The sequence below is a fragment of the Drosophila virilis genome, chromosome 5 (assembly GCF_030788295.1).
Source record: "Drosophila virilis strain 15010-1051.87 chromosome 5, Dvir_AGI_RSII-ME, whole genome shotgun sequence".
NCBI lineage: Eukaryota > Metazoa > Arthropoda > Insecta > Diptera > Drosophilidae > Drosophila > Drosophila virilis.
Window position 1 is genome coordinate 2851797 of NC_091547.1, and position 13647 is coordinate 2865443.

General features: G+C 43.8%; 6 protein-coding genes and 1 non-coding gene across 19 annotated transcripts in view; 4 read left to right on the forward strand and 3 right to left on the reverse strand.

The window, feature by feature from the left end:
• Positions 1 to 67: 67 nt before the first annotated feature.
• Positions 68 to 3630, reverse strand: LOC116649745 (uncharacterized). Of its 4 annotated transcripts, none has more exons than XM_032436332.2 (3): positions 3382 to 3630; positions 1166 to 1553; positions 68 to 415 (listed from the first exon to the last, which is right to left on the reverse strand). In XM_032436332.2, the coding sequence occupies exons 2-3, from the start codon at positions 1488 to 1490 to the stop codon at positions 312 to 314; spliced, it is 429 nt and encodes a 142-aa protein (XP_032292223.1). In that variant the 5' UTR covers positions 1491 to 1553; positions 3382 to 3630; the 3' UTR covers positions 68 to 311. The 4 variants fall into 4 exon arrangements, with proteins under 4 accessions (XP_032292223.1, XP_032292222.1, XP_032292225.1 ...); XM_032436331.2 differs by lacking the exon at positions 3382 to 3630 and adding an exon at positions 2026 to 2178; XM_032436334.2 differs by lacking the exon at positions 1166 to 1553 and having other exon boundaries at positions 3382 to 3617.
• On the forward strand, positions 1856 to 1937 carry TRNAS-CGA (transfer RNA serine (anticodon CGA)). Its single transcript has one exon. It is a non-coding gene; the product is annotated as a tRNA-Ser (tRNA).
• Positions 3631 to 3777: 147 nt separating the features above from the next.
• Positions 3778 to 4848, reverse strand: mRpL18 (mitochondrial ribosomal protein L18). Its single transcript, XM_002059830.4, has one exon. It carries the CDS (start codon positions 4731 to 4733, stop codon positions 4161 to 4163), a length of 573 nt encoding a protein of 190 aa, XP_002059866.1. The 5' UTR covers positions 4734 to 4848; the 3' UTR covers positions 3778 to 4160.
• Positions 3801 to 4145, forward strand: ox (ubiquinol-cytochrome C reductase complex subunit oxen). Its single transcript, XM_032436337.2, has 2 exons — positions 3801 to 3937; positions 4000 to 4145. The coding sequence occupies exons 1-2, from the start codon at positions 3806 to 3808 to the stop codon at positions 4033 to 4035; spliced, it is 168 nt and encodes a 55-aa protein (XP_032292228.1). The 5' UTR covers positions 3801 to 3805; the 3' UTR covers positions 4036 to 4145.
• A 93-nt stretch (positions 4849 to 4941) lies between the features above and the next one.
• Positions 4942 to 8427, forward strand: Taz (tafazzin, phospholipid-lysophospholipid transacylase). 4 transcript variants are annotated; one of them, XM_032436326.2, is made up of 5 exons: positions 4942 to 5421; positions 6686 to 7043; positions 7486 to 7722; positions 7817 to 8205; positions 8285 to 8427. In XM_032436326.2, exons 1-5 carry the CDS (start codon positions 5278 to 5280, stop codon positions 8327 to 8329), a joined length of 1173 nt encoding a protein of 390 aa, XP_032292217.1. In that variant the 5' UTR covers positions 4942 to 5277; the 3' UTR covers positions 8330 to 8427. The 4 variants fall into 4 exon arrangements, with proteins under 4 accessions (XP_032292217.1, XP_032292220.1, XP_032292218.1 ...); XM_032436329.2 differs by lacking the exon at positions 4942 to 5421 and adding an exon at positions 5850 to 5939; XM_032436327.2 differs by lacking the exon at positions 4942 to 5421 and adding an exon at positions 5885 to 6218.
• A 169-nt stretch (positions 8428 to 8596) lies between these two features.
• On the forward strand, positions 8597 to 10427 carry Mos (Mos oncogene). The gene is made up of 4 exons (XM_002059832.4): positions 8597 to 8730; positions 8781 to 8938; positions 8997 to 9210; positions 9385 to 10427. Coding segments are annotated over exons 1-4 (1164 nt in total). The 5' UTR covers positions 8597 to 8728; the 3' UTR covers positions 10175 to 10427.
• The window catches only part of LOC6636413 (myosin-9), a 52320-nt gene continuing 48997 nt past the window's right edge, over positions 10325 to 13647 (reverse strand). For all 7 annotated transcript variants that reach the window (XM_002059833.4, XM_015168400.3, XM_015168399.3 and 4 more), the window contains 3 exons: positions 12509 to 13048; positions 11751 to 12449; positions 10325 to 11691 (listed from right to left, as the gene is read on the reverse strand). In XM_002059833.4, coding sequence (XP_002059869.2) covers positions 11440 to 11691; positions 11751 to 12449; positions 12509 to 13048 — 1491 coding nt within the window. In that variant the 3' untranslated portion in view covers positions 10325 to 11439. The remainder of the gene's footprint in view (positions 11692 to 11750; positions 12450 to 12508; positions 13049 to 13647) is intronic.

The following is a 13647-nucleotide window of genomic DNA, read 5'->3' on the forward strand; positions in this document are numbered from 1 at the left end:
AAATGTCAGGGCTGATTTTAATAGTAATAAATGTGGTTGTTATTTGTGAAATAAACACGCACTTCAATTTAATTTAAACTATATAACTTGTATATTGATTAATGCGCACAATGCTACACGTACATGGATATACAATTGTTTATTCATTTACAGGGAATTTATTTTGATTATCATTTAAAAGAAAAACGCAATATATATTCAATTTAATATAAATTTTAAGAATCTATTGCACAGCGTCTGCGCTCGGAGTTTGCAGCCGGAGCCGGAAGTATCAGAAGCTATGGGCAATATGTGGGGCTATGCACCAAAATTCAATTGGACTTCTTGGTCTTCTTTTGCTGCTTGCTCTTGAGTTTCTCCCGCTTCTTGAGCTCCTTCTCCATCAGCGACTTGTACAGCTTGAAGCCAAATAGAGCTGAAAGAGTAAACAGTAAAAGAGATCGTTAGCGGCTGCCAGTGCCATGCCAATGGGTGCAAGGGTGCAGAATTAACCGATTACTGAGACGACAAGGAATATCACAGCTACCACAATGGACGTGGTGTAGGTTTGGGCAATGTGCGAATGCTGCAGCAAACGGCGCTCGATGCGCACAATTGCGTCCTGAATGGAGCCCTTCATCTCGCTAAGGAACTTGTGGCGATCGCCTTCGGTCAGTGAATCCATTTTGGCCTGTAGATTGCCAATTTTCTGTATAAGATCCTCGGCAAATTTGCTATGCGGCCCCGTCTTAGCGACCAAGGCCTCCACAGAGCGCTTCAGCTGCTCAATAATGGACTCTTCGCCCGAACTCATAGTTTTATACTATTTCTAGAGAATTTTGGATACAAAATTTGATGACAAACAAAATAAGATAATCGGCATAGCCCGGTGTCTGACAACGTGCAGTGTCCAAAGCTTTTGTCGTTATGATTTGCCGCTTTTACAATTTTTTGTGGTGGATTTCTCCTATCTTATCGAAAATCGAACACCTATAAACCAACATTCTAAACGATGTTTACGTCTGAGTATGTTAACAGCGCACACTATCCACACACACATATATATATATACATATATCTATATATATATATATATATGTGTGTGTGTGTGTGTGTGCTGTTTGGTTTTCGGGAGGTGGCACTTTTGGCGAGGTCGGTCAGGGCTTTTGGGAAGAACTCAGCTTACCAAAGACGACCAGTATGAGCGTAATCATCACAAAGAATACTAAATACTCTCTGGAACTGTGGCCGGGATGTCCGTAACGCATGTAATCCTCCGGCGATGGCGGCTTGGGATTAAATATATTTTCGCGCAGCTCGGCACGTTCAGCATCGGAAAGGCCTTCCATGGATTCGACCATTTTCCAGATTTCCTCAGCACTGGGCATTTGAAAGTCTGGCGAACCGGGACCCGCACCCGGCGGCAGGGCGAAACCCTGATCCCCGCCAGCTGCTGCCGCAGCGGCCACATCCTCAGCAAATGCCTGCTGATTTATTGGGTCTTCTGCCATATTTTATTGTGCTTTAACTAACGTTATGTTGACGGGCTGGGCTTGCTTAACGGTTTATTGCGTCTGCATTGGGTGGAAATTATAAAATCTTAGAATTTAATCAAAGCCTCCAAAACAGGCGTATTTATAGAACTAACTAGACTGGAAAACTATTTTTAGCATGCAGCAGCTTCTTTTTTTCCTTTTTTATAAGCTTATATTAATCATTAGGCGCATTAAAAAATGAAAAACTTTGGCAACGCAAATAAAATTCACGATTTAAATTGATTTATGACAATACAAAATTCAACGTGGCAAAGCGAACGGCGCGAGACGCGAACGCACGCAATGCGCTCTTATGGCATTTTAGACTAGTTCCGTCAACAGCAGTCGTGGCCGAGTGGTTAAGGCGTCTGACTCGAAATCAGATTCCCTCTGGGAGCGTAGGTTCGAATCCTACCGGCTGCGAGTTGGTGAAATCTTTTTTTTTATTTTTTTTAAATCTGAATTAAATTTATTTCCTCTCGTTATTTTTCGTTTATTGCCTAAAACTCACTTTACGTAATTTATGTATAGTTTTAAATGACAGCGCAATTAACGTGCTGCATCGCCGGCTGCTTTGGCAAACTGAACGCTAAAAATCAAATCTAATATATAAATTGACACTTATTTGTAATCAGCCCGCTTATATTTCGTTATTTGTGAGATATATGCGAGAGCCCGGCAGTTGTTGCTTTTTGTTTCGCTGCGCTTTGTATTTTGCTTTTGGCGTCCGGCGTAAGCGTCAGCACATTTAGTATACACTCACCGAGGGTATTATAACTTATTGTTGAAATGTGTAACACCCCGGACCCCATCAATTTTGTATACATTCCTGATTAGTATCTGTCTGTTTCTATACTAGTCTCTTAGTCTAAATGCGTCCGTCATGAAGCTTTGCATAGGATCGTCTTTTATGCAGTCTCATGTCGAAATCGGACGATCTCGCAATATCTCTATGTCATACAGCTGCCATAGAAATGATAAGTCGAAAAGAAATACCCTATACAAAAAACTCGTCTGTTTATCAAGATATCACAAGATATCACGACATATAGGAATCATCATTCTCTCCCTATATCGGCAACTTAAAGAGTATTTACTCTTCGACAAAGTTGTATTATTCTGCTGTTTTAAAGGTAAGTTAATAATGAATAAGCAGCAACTAAATGTGTGATAAGATGCCTTCATTATGCGGCCTGAAGAGCCACGCTTATCAGCTAAACGAACCTAAATATATAACCATAAAGTATGAGCATGCAGCTAAGGACTGAATAAAACAAAGGATAGCAAAAGATACAAATGTAAAAAGAACTTTTTAAAAAAAAAGGCGTCTTGCAATAATCGAACTCGAACTCGAGTGTTGCCGTGGCACGTGTCCAGCCACATTGACTGACCCAATCAATGGTTAGTGGCCAATGATGTTTGCCGGGCTCTTATCACTGCGGCACTTATCACATCGCATTTGAACAGCAAAAGTTGTATACGTAGGCGAAACAAAAAGAAAAGGAAACTCGTTATCGCAGAGCACGTCAAGTACACGTATGCACACGCACATAAAAAGAGAATAACTTTTAGAGATACAAATATATATTCCAATAAGAATGAAGATAACGGCTTTCCAAAACAGCTTAACAGAGAACGTAACAGTGGCAGCGGCGCAGAGGGGGCGATTAGCAGCAGTTGAATTCTAGTTGTATTTTTTTTTGTGGTGAAAGTTTGCTTTTGACCCAATTAGCAGTGCGGCTTTATTATTGTTCAGAGTGTGTATATTGGCGAGTAGATAGTTGGGGTTGGTGGAAGGAGGGACGGTTGGTTTATTGCATGCATGACGCAACACGATGCTTCCCTATGGGATGCATTTAGGACTCACCTGCTAAACCGAAAACAACAACAGCCGGCACATAGAATGCAAGATTAGGTATTGACTGCTGGAACGGTGAGCCGGCATCGGTTAAATCAACCATTATGTGTAAAATATAGAAATATAATTGCCGCTAAATTGAAAAACTAATGCAGCGACTAGGCTGTGCTTGTTGCTTCGTCACACTTTTAAGTTTATCTTAGAAATTGTCGAAACACGACTCAGATGAAAATATCTGACTAGCCTTGCCACCTAACAGAAAAACAACAAAGCTGCCACTGTATGCAAACTCGACCAGTTTCAGTGCTGTAAACGCACAACGCTCAAGTTTTGACGTTGTTATACACTTGTCTGTGACAGCTGTTTAATTGGCGTGTGAGGCGACTGCAAATTTTGCTAGAAAGCTACGAATTTTGCTGAAACTCTTGTTAAAATGAAGGTTATCTACAATACCCTCTTCAAGCGTACGTCCACATACGCTGTGGCCATATTCGCATCAGCCTTCTTCTTTGAGCGAGCCATCGACGTCAGCTCGAACCTCATCTTCGAGTCCATCAACAAAGGCGTAAGTTTTGTTGCTTATGTAAGACCGAATTGTGCACTCAAGAACGTATTTTGCTATTACAGAAACTCTGGAAGGACATCAAGGGCAAATATGAATAGACCAGCGGTTCCAATGACTGCAGCTAGTTTTAAATAAAACAATGATGTTGCTTCATTGTTAATTAGCATACAAAAATCAACGTTTTATTCTAAACGATACGAAACCCAAAGCTATTTTGTTGTTTTTATTTAACCTCGCTTGTTTTTGTGGCTACAGTTGCAGTTTGTTCAGAAACCTCCCAAGGCTTCTCGTGCCTGTACGCATCCCAGGGATGGGTATTTGGTAGTCTGGTCGGCTCCTGAAAACTGACGCCGTTCTCCTGCACTGCCTGGAGCAGCTTCTCCAATTTGCTGCCGGCCACGGCATTCACATTGCAGGTCATTTCGGTAATGCCAGCTTGCAGGCATCGCTGGGCGAGCACCCGTCCCAGATTGACAAATGCCGAGGTATCCTTCGTTTTGTACAATTGCTGCTTGATTGCCCACTCGGAGGTGCTGGCGCTAAGGATGGTGCCGTTCTCGAAATGCTTGACGTCGGCACTTACATAGCGTCCGCTGGTGTTGATTTCAAGTGTGTGCCAGTAAGAACGTCCTGGCTTCTCCAAATGATAGCCCGTAGGCTTGTAGGCAATGCGCAATCTCTCTAGATTACGGGGATTGCGATTGGTTACAAAGTTGCCATCGGTTGCCGGCGTGGTCAGCTCCTTGATCTTGTGCAGCACGCGGGCTGAGGTGAGAGGGCGTGCGCTGCGTGACATGCTTTTTGCTGTTATTTGAAATTAACGTATTTTTAATTCACTTTAATATAAAAATATAAACTTCCAAATTTAAGTCAATATATATTATGACTCGCTTTTTTTTTTTTGGTTTAATTTAAAACATCTGGCAGCACTGTGTTATGTAACTGGAACCTGTGAATGGCAAAAACGCACAGCTGTTTCGGTCTTGTTTACAAAGAAAATTTTCAATTTATTTCATTTTCCTTTTTGGCCCAGATTACACTGTATTGCTTTCTTGGCAACAGAACTTAACCCAGACATGCGCGCTACAGCGAAAGTGCGCGTTAGGCACAAAATTGCACTGCACGGGCCCGAATGCGCTTACATTGGCCAGCTGAAAGCTAACCTGGACGTCGGCTGTTGCGGCGCAAGTCCAAAATTTGCAAGTGTGGTTCGCTAAGATAAATTACTCTTATGTAAACCGCGGGTACAGTCCACAACACACACATAGTATATATATATATTTATACAGTTAAGCACAGACACACACACACACACATATCAACAAAATTAAGTGTTTACCATGTTGATGGCTATTTGTGCAAATTTAAGGCGGATAAGGCCTGATCAAGTGAACTTGACTGCCACGCGCAGCCTTTGGCATTGGCATCGACAACACCTGCCACGGAACATATATGGCCAGCATGTGTACAAGTTGGGCGCGCGGGTAATAGTCAAGGCTAAGCCTAATCCTTATTGATAAAAATATGTTTATGTGTGATTTAAAGTACTCTGGGCCCATCATTGATTTTCCACATATGTATGTATTTATGTATATGGCATTTAGCCAGGCACGTGTCAGCTTGTTTTTTCTTCACCGCAGCGAAATTCACCATAGACCAGGGCTGCACTGCATAAGCGCGCCATTTGAAATCCAATTGCAACAGATCATGCTATCTCTCGGTGCATGCTTGGCCACTACGACACAACGCAAATCTCTAAAAACGTGCCTTCACTGCAACTGATAAGTGCTTGCAGATTGGCTCGTGCTACTCTCAATCTCGCTCAGTAGCATCTCTCTCTCTCTTTGTCTCTTAGATGCCCTTGCACGCACCTAAACGTACTTGACCAAGCGTCAGTTACACTTCCAAGTTGCCAACGCGTAGTTCTATCTCTTCCGCCCGAAATTCCTATAATATACGACAACAGCCAGCATCAGCCGCATCTAATTGAACAACTGCGAATGTACGAATATTTTTAATTGATTGATAGCGAGTCAATTAAATCAAAAAGAAATCTCTTCTGATTGAACTATAAAGTGTCTGTGGACAGTGAGGGCTCGCGTGAGCGAACAGTCTCTTGGTTGTAAGAGTTAAAAGATATGTCAAAGATGAAAAATGAAAAAACACAAACATATATTATCGATGCCTAAATTTGTACGTATTCGTTGTATGTTTTATGAAATGTAAAATTTTTTTTTTAAATCGTCTCGCGTTCGTTCAACGGAAGTCCCTGTCGGAAAACGTAAGCAAACAGGTGGACACTAAAAAACTTTGCTCTCTCCCCATTCAACAGGTTTTCTTTCTGGAAGATCTTATTGTATTAGGGCAGGGAAACGAATTTAGTTTGGAAGGAAACGAAGGAGGTTTTTTCAAAAAAACTAACATGTTAAGCAATACGAGGATCTTCTTTCACAAGTTCTAGAGACCGACGGGCTATACGTGGGGACTGACGGACTTGGGTAGATCGACTCGGCTTTTGGGGAAATCTCTTGTTTTGCACAAAACTCATACACCCTTTAGCTGGAAGAAAACCAGCTGCTCAAATTGTTGTCAACGAGCAACAAATTAAAACATTTTCGAGTCCGAATGTAGCAGAAAGAAAAGTAGTCTTTGACCTTCCATATGTACGAATAGATTAAGGGCGCCGCGTGGGTGGCAATTACAATTTGCTTGGGCGCCATGTTAAACCCCGTTCTCATCAATACACAGCTATACGTCCAGGCCCCCGAGGCTCGCCCACTGCCCGATGATAGATCTTCGCCAGGACTGCAGCCGCCGCCGCCGCAGCCGCAGATGCCGCAGCAGAGAGATCAGTCACAGCAGACGGAAAGTCTGCACGTAAATCTATCATCGCATAGCATCAGGCAGTCCACGGAAAAGGAGTTGAAGCAACAGGAAAGCAGCTCACAAAGCAAGGACTCCACATCGTCGAACATGTCATCAGGCGTCGAAATACCCTATCCCATCGATTGGATATTTCCCCGGCTGCGCAATCCCTCCAAGCTATGGTTTATAACCAGCCAATTTGTGATTACTCTCGTTGGCCTCATCAGCAAGTTTGTCCTAGGTAAGCAAAACTCTCACACACAAACGTGACAAGCCTCAAGCCTTGAGGCGACCTGCTGTGAATTAAACCAGGCATTAGACAATAAAACCCATTGCTTATACAAGATACATAGCCTTACCATGCTCCGAGATCTTTACTACAGCCTAATACTCGGTGGTAATCCTTTCTATCTTGTGTCTTTCTTATATCTTTCGATATACGAGTACTCAATGCTCTCATCTTTGTTTCACTTTATCATATATATACCATATGTTTATTTTTGGCGCGAATCTGCCTTGTGTGGACCATCATGGTCATGCTACTGTTCTTCCGGTTTTCTTATTGAGCAAAAATTGCCAGAATATGTGGTCATGCAAGGCATTTCCTAGTTTAGCATAGTCAAAAATGACACTCTCCGACAATTGGATAAAGAGCTAATCGCTACGTTTGTTGACTTCCTCAGTACTAATGAATAAAACGAAAGTCCATAACAAGGAGCGTCTAATGAAAGCTGTTGCCAAACGACCCAAGGGCATACCCTTAGTGACCGTCTCCAATCATTATTCCTGCTTCGATGATCCCGGCATCTGGGGCACTCTGCCCATCCGTTATGTGTGCAATACGTTTCGCATCAGGTGGTCCATGGCAGCCCACGATATATGCTTCACCAAGAAGATGCACGCCATGTTCTTTATGTACGGTAAGTGAAGGCGTTTACCTGAAATATTAATAACCATTAATTTTGAAGACAATAATTAAATATATTTGATACATAAATGTGTGTGTATTTGCAGGCAAATGCATACCGGTTGTGCGGGGCCATGGCGTTTATCAGGAGGCAATCAATCTGTGCATCGAGAAGTGCGCCTTGGGTCACTGGGTGCACGTGTTTCCCGAGGGCAAGGTGAACATGGAGAAGGAGGATTTGCGTCTGAAATGGGGCGTGGGTCGGATAATCTATGAATCGCCACGCATACCAATAATTGTACCCATGTGGCACGAGGGCATGGACAGCGTTCTGCCCAACGTGGAGCCGTACAAGTTGCACTGGGGCAAAAAGGTCACCATAAACATTGGTGAGCCCCTGGATCTGAGCGCATTTGTGCAGGGCCTTAAGGATACACGTGTGCCGGAGCCTGTGGCACGAAAACTCATAACTGACAAAATACAAGATGCCTTTCGAGTGGGTTTCACACACAATGCAACATCATTCTGACAGCATTCTTAATTATATAATTATTTGAATACTTTTTCAATTGCAGGTCTTGCGCAGCGAGACGGAGAGATTACACGGGGAGCGCGCTTAGAAACTTTAGCTCGGCAATTCAAGCAGATGACGAAACATAAAGCTTATTTATTTTTATAGTATTAAGCCCAAAATGAAGCCTCCATCAAGTGTTATATATATTTATTGTATTTACCATTTTTACTTGTAGTATGAGGCTTATGCTGCCAGTGTGCTAAACGAGCAAAAGAATTCGAAGCATCCTTAAAAAACAAAAAAAAAAAAAAAAAGAAAAGAAAAAACTATTGTGAACGGTTACTTTAAGTAAAAGAGTGTGTACTATCATTAATTAGTCTCTAAATATAACGAAACTAAGCCTGCTATAGTTTTAAAACCTTGCGGTATTTTTATTAGTATTTATTTCAGTACGATCGCAACGCTGTCACACTTTTATCAGCTGACGTATAACGGCATCTTGAAAATGTAAGAACACAAATAAAATGCATTTAAAATTAATTAAAACCCGATTTCAGGTCTTTTTTAAAGGCTGCTAACAAAGAAAATGCGCTGGTGTTGACCACACCAATGCGCACTGAGCTGCTCAAGGATGGCCCACCGGCGATTAGGCCCAACAGGTGTCAGATTTTGGGGCGTGGCGCCTATGGCACAGTCTTCAAAGCCATATATCGTGGTATGCCGAGGAAATGTCTGCCGTTTGCACGTCATTTAATCATTTGATGTATTAATAGAGCACGCCGTAGCCTTGAAAATAGTAAAAACCGGCGCCATTTCCACATTGCACAATGAGGCGCATGTCCTGAACTGGAAGCACAAGAATATTGTGCGACTGATAAAGCTGGAATCCACGCCAGAGTTCGGTTTGCTCATCATGGAGCGACCCATTGGGCTGTGCCTGCAGCGTGTCACAGATACGCTTACGCTTCCGCTTGTGCACAGAGTGCTGTAAGAGTTGCAGTTGGATATATATATATATAAGAGCCTTGCGTCGGAGAACAAACTAGTTAAATGAATACAAAGTTCGACATGCTCAGGTCGGTTCGACCATGTTCTTGACTCGTTGCACGGCTCTTATGTATATGTTAATACTTACATGTATAATATTGTGTAATGTTTCAGCATAACGCTCGATGTTCTGGCCGCTTTGCGTTACTGTCATCGTCGGCAATTGCTGCATTTGGATGTGAAGCCATCAAATGTGCTCGTTGCCCTAGGCACAAAGTCGCAGGGGCATGGCAAACTGGGCCAGTATAAGCGCAGCTACATTTGCAAGCTGTGCGACTTTGGCTGCTCCATTCGGATGGGCGAGTCGTGTGCTGAGCCGAGCTGCGCAAAGGGCACGCTGCGGTACATGTCGCCAGAGGCTTTGTGTGCGGCGCCGTTGAGCAGCGCCTCGGACATTTACTCCTTGGGCATTAGCATGTGGCAGTTGCAGGCTCGCCGCTTGCCCTTTTATACGCTCAACTGCAACGAATCCATTGCATATCAGGTGGTTAAACACGAACTGCGTCCCGATAACTATGCGCAGCTGGAGGCCCTACAGCTAGGCGTGCCTTTGAACGGGTGCTACTGTGCCAAGAGCTGGACGAGTAACGCTGCGGATCTGAGTTACATCAGGGAAATTAATCCACAGCTGGATGTGGTGCTCTCAAGAGACTTATACAAAAAGGTGCGTCGTAATCTGAACTTTGATGCCACACATGGACGTGTGCACAAGCGGCATAAACAGCGCAAGCAGCCGAGATTAACAGAGTATTTTGATGATCCATCAACGATTCCGACCACGTGCCTGGAAAGTGCTTATAGCGAGCTGTACAAAAGCTGTTGGCTGAGCCAGCCCGAGCTGCGTTTAAGCGCTTTCCAGCTACAAAAACGTTTAGAACTTATTTTGGTCAAGTGCCTAGGCTAATAATGAATATCTATCTGTAAAAGTTTTCATTTTTAAACATGTTTTTGTAATTAGTTTTACCGCATAGATTATGTTTATACTTGTAAAATATGATGGCAATAGTTATTAGTTATTTTTTATACAATTTGTTTATTGCAAACACATTGCTAGTTGGTTTAATAATTTATTTTGTCGTAACTCTTTTTGTTTATTGTTTACTTTTGTACTTGCTACGCTAAGAAAATACATTTATAATGTTTTATACGAGCTTAAATTTATAATTTCTCATTTGTCGAGCGTAGTGCGTTCGCTATAGTTCGTATATACTGTATATATATATAACTCGTACTTAGGATGTGATTGCAAAAACCGAGCCAGTAATTCACATCGGTTGCTACTTAAAGAGACTAACTAGAGAGTAGAAGAAGAGCTGTATTACATATACATATATATATATCTCTATTTACAGTTTATTGTTATCGCCTTGTTTTACGTTCGCTTCGAAACCATATATATATATATATATCTGTATATCTATTGTAGCTTTATATTTTGTTGCTGCATTTCACCCATTTCATACAAAAGTCTACCAACTGATAAACACACTCTACAAATCTATATAATTAGTACATGCTCTAAATACACTTGATTTTGTGCGGAAGACTACATTTTTTTAATATATATATATATATAAGTATTCTTTTCTGTACGATAGCTAATAGTTTAAGTAGTTTTTTTGGGCTTTAGTTTTAGTTTTCTTTACACTTTGCAAAGTTTTGGCTATTCCATAGAAATAATGCAAATATTGTATACAGATTATATAGTTTTTTTTATATATATATATATATATATATATAAATTTTCTGAAGTTTTTTATCGTTTGGAAATGCAATTTGGGAACACATACGTCTCGGGCACGCTGCGAGCGCTGCTCTACAAAAGCGTATAGAGCACGTCGAGCGAGTGAGAATGCATTGGAACAATCATAATATATAAATATTATCCAAAAAACCTATGCATACATATGTATATAATATAATATATGATGTGCCAGAAATAGCTACATTTAGCTGGAATATAGCTATATTGGCAACACTGATTCGTGAATGCACAATTAATGTTTGCTCCTGCTTCCCTTTCTCTCTCTAACTCTCTCCCGTTTTAGTTTGAATATATATCACAATTTAGTCTTTTTAAATGTTTAAATCTACTGCGGAGCATTTTCTGCTCATGTTTTGTCGCTCGTATGAGATTTTGTTTGTGTGGGGGCGTGGCATCTCCTTTTTTTAGCTGGCATAGGAACGACGCACGGGAACGGGTGGCGGAATTTTGGATTTTCGCTGCGGCTGCTGTTGCTGCTGCGCTGGCGGTTTCTGCGGCGTCGTCGTCGTCGTTGTCTGTTGTGGCGACGGTGACGATGGCGACGAGGAGCTGGAGGATGAGCTCGTGGATGTGGAGGAAGTGTGTATGCACGTTGGAATTCGTGTGGGCGGCGCCTTCTGCTGGCAGCTCTTTGGCAACTCCGTTGACTTTGTTTCCTGCAAGGCAAATGTATATATAAAAAAAAAATCTCTATCAAAATGAAGAAGTCACCTACCTTCTTTGGTGCAACGGCAACCGGCGAGGTGACACGCTTCCAGCCATTGCTGCGCCGCCAGGAGTTGGCCGGCGCCGGCGGCGCATGCCGCTGTAACAGTCGCTCCTTCAGCTTGGATACCACCGCCGGCGCGGGTGGCGCCTCTTTGGCCATTTTGGCCATCAGAGCGCAGCTGATGCTGTCGCTGCGCACCACGCTCGACTCGAGTTCGCGCCGCTGATTGTGGCGCAGTATGCAGCTGGGCTCCTGCTCCTCCAGCACCGACTTCGACTTGACCAGCACGGGATTCGGTCTGCGCAGTTCGCTCTTGATGATCTGTGTTATGCATTGCTGTTCGTTCAGAGCTGGTGCCGGCACATCGACGACTCGGCCCTCCTCGATGACGGCATAGTCGTGTTCCTCCTCCTCCTCCGCATGCGGCGGCTGTTGGGCTAGTGAGTGGTCATCGGTCTCGCTGGAGGAGCAACTGGTCAGCTGTGCGCGACCCGCCTCGCTGGGCGTGGGACTGACGCGCGCCTTGTTCTGACTCTCCGACATGCTCGAGTCCTGCTCGTCCTCCTCGTCCTCATCCTCATCGTCGGTCTCGCCCTCCAGATAGGAGAAGAGGCTGCGCGACGAATTGGAGCGTATGTTGACCAGTTTGTAAAAATCGTTGGTAAAGTCCGTGCAGGCCACCTCCTCATCCTCCGAGTAGACGAGCTGCAAGAAATTGGAAATCTTTGTAAAAGGAAACCCGCTGGAGGCAGTGCTGCAAGTACCTTCTGCTGCAGCAGCTGGGCAATGCCATCGGCCACGGAGTCGTCGGTCTCGACGGTTGTCGAATTGATGAAGTCGCTCGAGGGCCAGAGCCAGTCGTGCTCCCGCTTGCGGCGCTGCAGCTGCAGTTGTTCGCGCTCATCGTCGAAGGTTATCACAGCCAGCTCCTCCTGCGACATGCTCCAGTCCTCCATTTCCGTGGAGCAGGGCTCCGCTGGCAGCAGCCACTGCTCCGGCTCCTCCGGCAAATCCTCCAGATGACCATTCGACGGCTGCGGCTGGCCGCTGCTCATCGTGCAGTAGCCCTCGTCGCGTCCCTTCACCGGACTCGCCGACAGCGCCGCATTCTGTGCCTCCAGATCGCGCACGCGACTCTTCAACATGCTCACCTCCTCGCGCAGGTTATCCTCGGCGACAATCGCATCGACAACCTTGCGCATTACATCGTCCAGGCAGTGCTCGTATTGCCTAATCCTTGTAAGCAGCGCGCGATTCTCCTGCTGCATCGTGTGGAGTAGACTCTCCTGGCGCGCAAATCGTGTCTGGGCGAAGGCAGAAGAAGGAAACAAAATGAAAGAGATTTATTAGATTTGAGCGTGCTTTTAAGCTACAAGAAATAGTAGTCGCTGGTTCGATGCAGGGGTCGAGCCAACGTCTCAACAAAGAGAAACAAAACTCGAACCGTGGCTTTCTTTAATAATGGTTCGGCTTGGCTTATGCTTACTCCATTTGTTTGGACTACCAATTCACTTCAAGGTTCGTCTGCTAATAAAATTAAACAGCGGATTCGAACCGGCTTGCAGCCTTTGTTTGTTCAGTTAAGCTGTCAAATTGCAGGGCCAAAATCGTGCCAGTTGCGCCCGACACTTGCATTGACGCGGGTCGCCCATTGCCTCAATTTATCAAACACTTGGCTTGGCCTGGCCACAAATTGAAGTGCTAAATGAATAGTTACATGCATCCAAATTGCCCCTCCCCACGGCCCGATCTCCGTTTAACAAAAGTCTTGTTAACTGGCGCGAAGGTCAATGCAGCTATCGAGAGTTAACGTAAGTTTGAAATGTGTGTGGAAAACCTTGGGCTTCATTAGAGTCGCTTTAACAAAAAAATGAGTTTAACTTGGCTTAAAGCTCAGTTAAAA

Coding starts and splice junctions, on each gene's coding strand:
- ox (XM_032436337.2), top strand. CDS start 3,806: ATGAAGGTTATCTACAATACCCTCTTCAAGCGTACGTCCACATACGCT. Junction 3,938..3,999: donor TCGAGTCCATCAACAAAGGC/GTAAGTTTTGTT, acceptor TTGCTATTACAG/AAACTCTGGAAGGACATCAA.
- mRpL18 (XM_002059830.4), bottom strand. CDS start 4,733: ATGTCACGCAGCGCACGCCCTCTCACCTCAGCCCGCGTGCTGCACAAG.
- Taz (XM_032436326.2), top strand. CDS start 5,278: ATGTTGATGGCTATTTGTGCAAATTTAAGGCGGATAAGGCCTGATCAA. Junction 5,422..6,685: donor TGTACAAGTTGGGCGCGCGG/GTAATAGTCAAG, acceptor ATCAATACACAG/CTATACGTCCAGGCCCCCGA. Junction 7,723..7,816: donor CGCCATGTTCTTTATGTACG/GTAAGTGAAGGC, acceptor GTGTATTTGCAG/GCAAATGCATACCGGTTGTG.
- LOC116649745 (XM_032436332.2), bottom strand. CDS start 1,490: ATGGCAGAAGACCCAATAAATCAGCAGGCATTTGCTGAGGATGTGGCC. Junction 416..1,165: donor GCTCATACTGGTCGTCTTTG/GTAAGCTGAGTT, acceptor TTACTCTTTCAG/CTCTATTTGGCTTCAAGCTG.
- Mos (XM_002059832.4), top strand. Junction 8,939..8,996: donor CTTCAAAGCCATATATCGTG/GTATGCCGAGGA, acceptor ATGTATTAATAG/AGCACGCCGTAGCCTTGAAA. Junction 9,211..9,384: donor CCGCTTGTGCACAGAGTGCT/GTAAGAGTTGCA, acceptor GTAATGTTTCAG/CATAACGCTCGATGTTCTGG.